The sequence below is a fragment of the Phascolarctos cinereus genome, unplaced genomic scaffold (assembly GCF_003287225.1).
Source record: "Phascolarctos cinereus isolate Bilbo 61053 unplaced genomic scaffold, phaCin_HiC Scaffold_5;HRSCAF=322, whole genome shotgun sequence".
In the NCBI taxonomy this organism is placed as follows: Eukaryota; Metazoa; Chordata; class Mammalia; order Diprotodontia; family Phascolarctidae; genus Phascolarctos; species Phascolarctos cinereus.
Window position 1 is genome coordinate 304,631,384 of NW_027555958.1, and position 3,709 is coordinate 304,635,092.

The 3,709-nt window shown below is 55.5% G+C and overlaps 1 protein-coding gene across 1 annotated transcript; it reads left to right on the forward strand.

The window, feature by feature from the left end:
- On the forward strand, positions 1 to 3,182 carry RND2 (Rho family GTPase 2). Its single transcript, XM_020972705.2, has 5 exons — positions 1 to 221; positions 712 to 799; positions 1,601 to 1,710; positions 2,407 to 2,541; positions 2,797 to 3,182. The coding sequence occupies exons 1-5, from the start codon at positions 120 to 122 to the stop codon at positions 3,043 to 3,045; spliced, it is 684 nt and encodes a 227-aa protein (XP_020828364.1). The 5' UTR covers positions 1 to 119; the 3' UTR covers positions 3,046 to 3,182.
- Positions 3,183 to 3,709: the final 527 nt, after the last annotated feature.

Here is a 3,709-nt window from a genome sequence, read left to right on the forward strand (position 1 = left end):
GGCGGGGGCTCGGCGCGGGCCCGGGAGATGCCGGTGTCTACGGCCGGAGCGGCGGCTGCAGCGGCGGCGGCGGCGGCGGGGCCCGGACGGGGGGCCCTGGCTGGCGCGTAGCTGAGACCATGGAGGGGCAGAGCGGCCGTTGCAAGATCGTGGTGGTGGGGGACGCGGAGTGCGGCAAGACGGCGCTGCTGCAGGTGTTCGCCAAGGACGCCTACCCCGGGGTGAGGGGCTGGGGACCCGGGGGATGCACTCCCGGGAGGCTTGGAGCTGGGCAGCTGGGCACTAGGGGGCCGCGGGGGTGCCAAGGGGAAGTCTGCAAGCTGGAATGATCCGGGCTGGGGGTTCAGGCAACGGGGTGGGGGCTGGGAGGACTGGGGGCCGAGGGACAGGGCTTTGATCTTGAGGTTTAGGGCACCCGGGGGAGAGCCAGAGGAAGACAGTCACTATCTGGGGAGCCAAGGAAGAAAAAGAATGGGGGTTGCAGGGGAGGGGGACCATGTAGGGGCTCTCCGCTTCCTCCCTCCTAGGCAGTTCCTAGAGTCCTCCCAACCCTTCTGCCTCCCCCCACCCCCAACCCCCCAAAAAATCCCTGGGCGATCCCGTGTCCAGGTCCTTCCTCGAGATGAGTGGGAGGGGAGGAAATGTGGCCCGAGTATGGTAGGGGAGAGGGGGAAAGGGTCCTCAGCGTGACCCAGTGCCTCCTGTCCGCAGAGTTATGTCCCTACCGTATTTGAGAACTACACAGCCAGCTTTGAGATCGACAAGCGCCGCATAGAGCTCAACATGTGGGACACTTCAGGTAACTCCCTCTCCTACCATCTCTAAAGAACCTGACACCATTCCAAAGCCCAGGCCTCCACTCTAGCGCCAGCGAGCTCAGATCCTAGGAGACCCCAAATGTCCACAGAACAGTTCCATCCCCAAAGGGCATTTCTCCACCCCCCCACACACACACACTCTGCTAGTTCCATTCGTTCCCTTATAAAGCTTCAAGGCCTGGGGGGGAAGGTGTAAAGATGGGGTAGGATCTTGTCTGTCCAAAGGGGAAACCAAGTCAGGAGGCATAGTGAGGAAACATTCTAGACTTAGGCTGAGCCCATGCCCAAGAAGATGCAAGATATCAGGGGTATATGTCTGTGGAACTTAAGGGAAGGGAGTGATTTTTATTTTTGCAACCTTTTTCTTTTGAGATGAGATCAAGCTTGAAAAAGTCTCTTAATTAGAGAGTTTGGGGGTCAGGGGCTTGCCCAGATTGTCCAGAACACTATCCCATAATAATTGAAAAGTTCTTATTGGGATCTGACTTCCTTACTTGCTTCCCCTCCCAACCTTCCCCTGCCCTCTACCCTCTTGTCATGAAGGACAATTCAAGGGCTATTTAACATTATTACTTATTGATCTTTGGTATTTTCCCATCCTTTGTATTTATATTGGAGTAGGGGACTGGGGAGGAAAGGGAGGAGAGTCTCTTCTTTGGCCGAGACTCCTTTTCCTCTACTTTGGTCCCACTGCCCATTCCCCCGATAACCAATCTTCCCCCACTTACCTTCTAGGCCTTCTCTTACCAGCTCTGGACCCCTTGTTTCTCTCTCTCCCCCAGGTTCCTCCTATTATGACAATGTCCGACCACTGGCCTACCCAGACTCTGATGCTGTCCTTATCTGCTTTGATATCAGCAGGCCGGAGACACTTGACAGTGTGCTCAAGAAGGTGGGAACGGTTGTGGAAAAAATCTGGGTTCCCTCCCTTAGGAAGCCTGAGTATCCTAGCATCATTAGGGCAGACTCCTGTGCTCTGGGGAATAAGAAAGTCACTTCTGGGTTGTCTAGCCTAGCCAGCTGTGCCCAGACATTCTCTGCTCCTTCCCTGAAATTAATCCAGAGCCAGCATTTGGTTCTCCCCTAGCCCCAGCCTGTTCTCTGTGGGAGTTTGGGAGCTCCCTCAGCTTAGGGGGTGGGGCTGGGAAAGCCCTGCTCCCCAGCTGCCTTCTCCCCAGGACCTGATTTCCATGAGAAAAGTTTGTGGTGAATAGAGGAAAGAAGTGGGCTCTTGGCCTGCTGGGTTCCTGGGAGGAGGTGGGGGTGGGGTTCTGAATTAGTCAGTTCCCAGGGAAAGTTTGGGAAAGAAGTAATTCCTTAACCCTGGTGGAGGTCAGCACCTCCCCTGAGGAAAGACGAGTGAGAAGCCCCAAGTTTTTAAGCCTTTCGCTCCATCCTGACTCTTCCATTCTCACACTCCGCTTAGAAGGTTCCCACGACTCTGGCTCCCACCACCTCTCTGCCTTCGAATGCAGAATCGGCCCAGTGATCCTAACTCCTGAAGTCAGAGAGTGAAGATGGGGGGGAAGATCACTCCCTGTGCCTCCCACCCCCTTCCCTGAAACAAACCTATTCTTTACTCCACCAGTGGCAAGGGGAGACCCAGGAGTTCTGTCCTAATGCTAAGGTTGTTCTGGTCGGGTGTAAACTGGACATGAGGACAGACCTAGCCACACTGAGGGAGCTCTCCAAACAGCGGCTCATCCCTGTCACACATGAGCAGGTGCAGTCCTAGCCCTTGCCCTCTGACCCAGCTTAACCTTTGATCCTGGTCCAGCCTGTATCCCATACCTCAGACCCTTTGATTTCCTCTCCCCACTCTTCCTTGATCTGGCCACGGTCTCATTCCCTACTCTCCTCAGCACCTCTCTACCCCCATGCCACACAAGTGCAATGTGCTGGGGGTTGTCAGGGGGGTGGGATTGCTGTGAGATTGCTCCCCCAGCTACGATGATCTCTGTGCTTCCCTCTGTCCCAGGGCAGCGTCCTTGCCCGGCAGGTAGGGGCTGTGTCTTATGTTGAGTGTTCATCCCGGTCATCTGAGCGCAGTGTCCGAGATGTGTTCCATGTGGCCACTGTGGCCTCCCTTGGTCGTGGCCACAGGCAGCTTCGTCGAAGTGATTCGAGGAGAGGCCTACAGAGGTCAGCACAGCTGCCTGGGAGGTCGGACAAGGGGGCTGAGGCAGAGATTCGCAAGGACCGAGCCAAGAGCTGCAGCGTCATGTGAGGGGATCAGAGAGGACAGCCCCAGACACCCAGCTGAGCCCGAGGGGGAGTGCTGGGGGGGGGGTCAAGCTCACCCATGACACCTTCCCCCCCCCCAGGACTCACCCTGATAATCTAGTTTAACCTGGCACAGGGATGGGTGGGTGGGTGGGTGGGACTTTTATGCCCAACACCTCCTACCTTCCCTCTCTCTTACTTATAGAACTCTGCGGAGGCTGGGAGGGTCCCTGATGATTATATGATCTGGGCACATGCCACACGTAGTCCTAAGGGTGAGCCCAGAGGCATGTGTGCATGGGCACAGGCATGTCTACAGAACATATACATACATGAACATGAGGGAGATGAGGAGTGGCTAAATCCTTGGGTGAAGGTAATCTTCCTGCACCTCCCCCAATATTCATATCATGCCCCTGTTGGTCCCAGAGCCACCCTCACCTCCATTCCCATCACCGCATCTGCTTCTGCTGCTGTTTTCTGACCCCCTAACTCCAGGCCACATGCACTAAATTCAGGACAAAGGATATGTCCCCATCCAGTTTCCTTCCCCTGCTGCCTTTCTCTACCAACAGGAGACTAATAAAACCCATGTCCATGGAAAGTGGCTGTAGTTCAGTTCATTGCATTTTTTAAATCTACAGAAAGAAGCTAGAGGGATGGAAGTT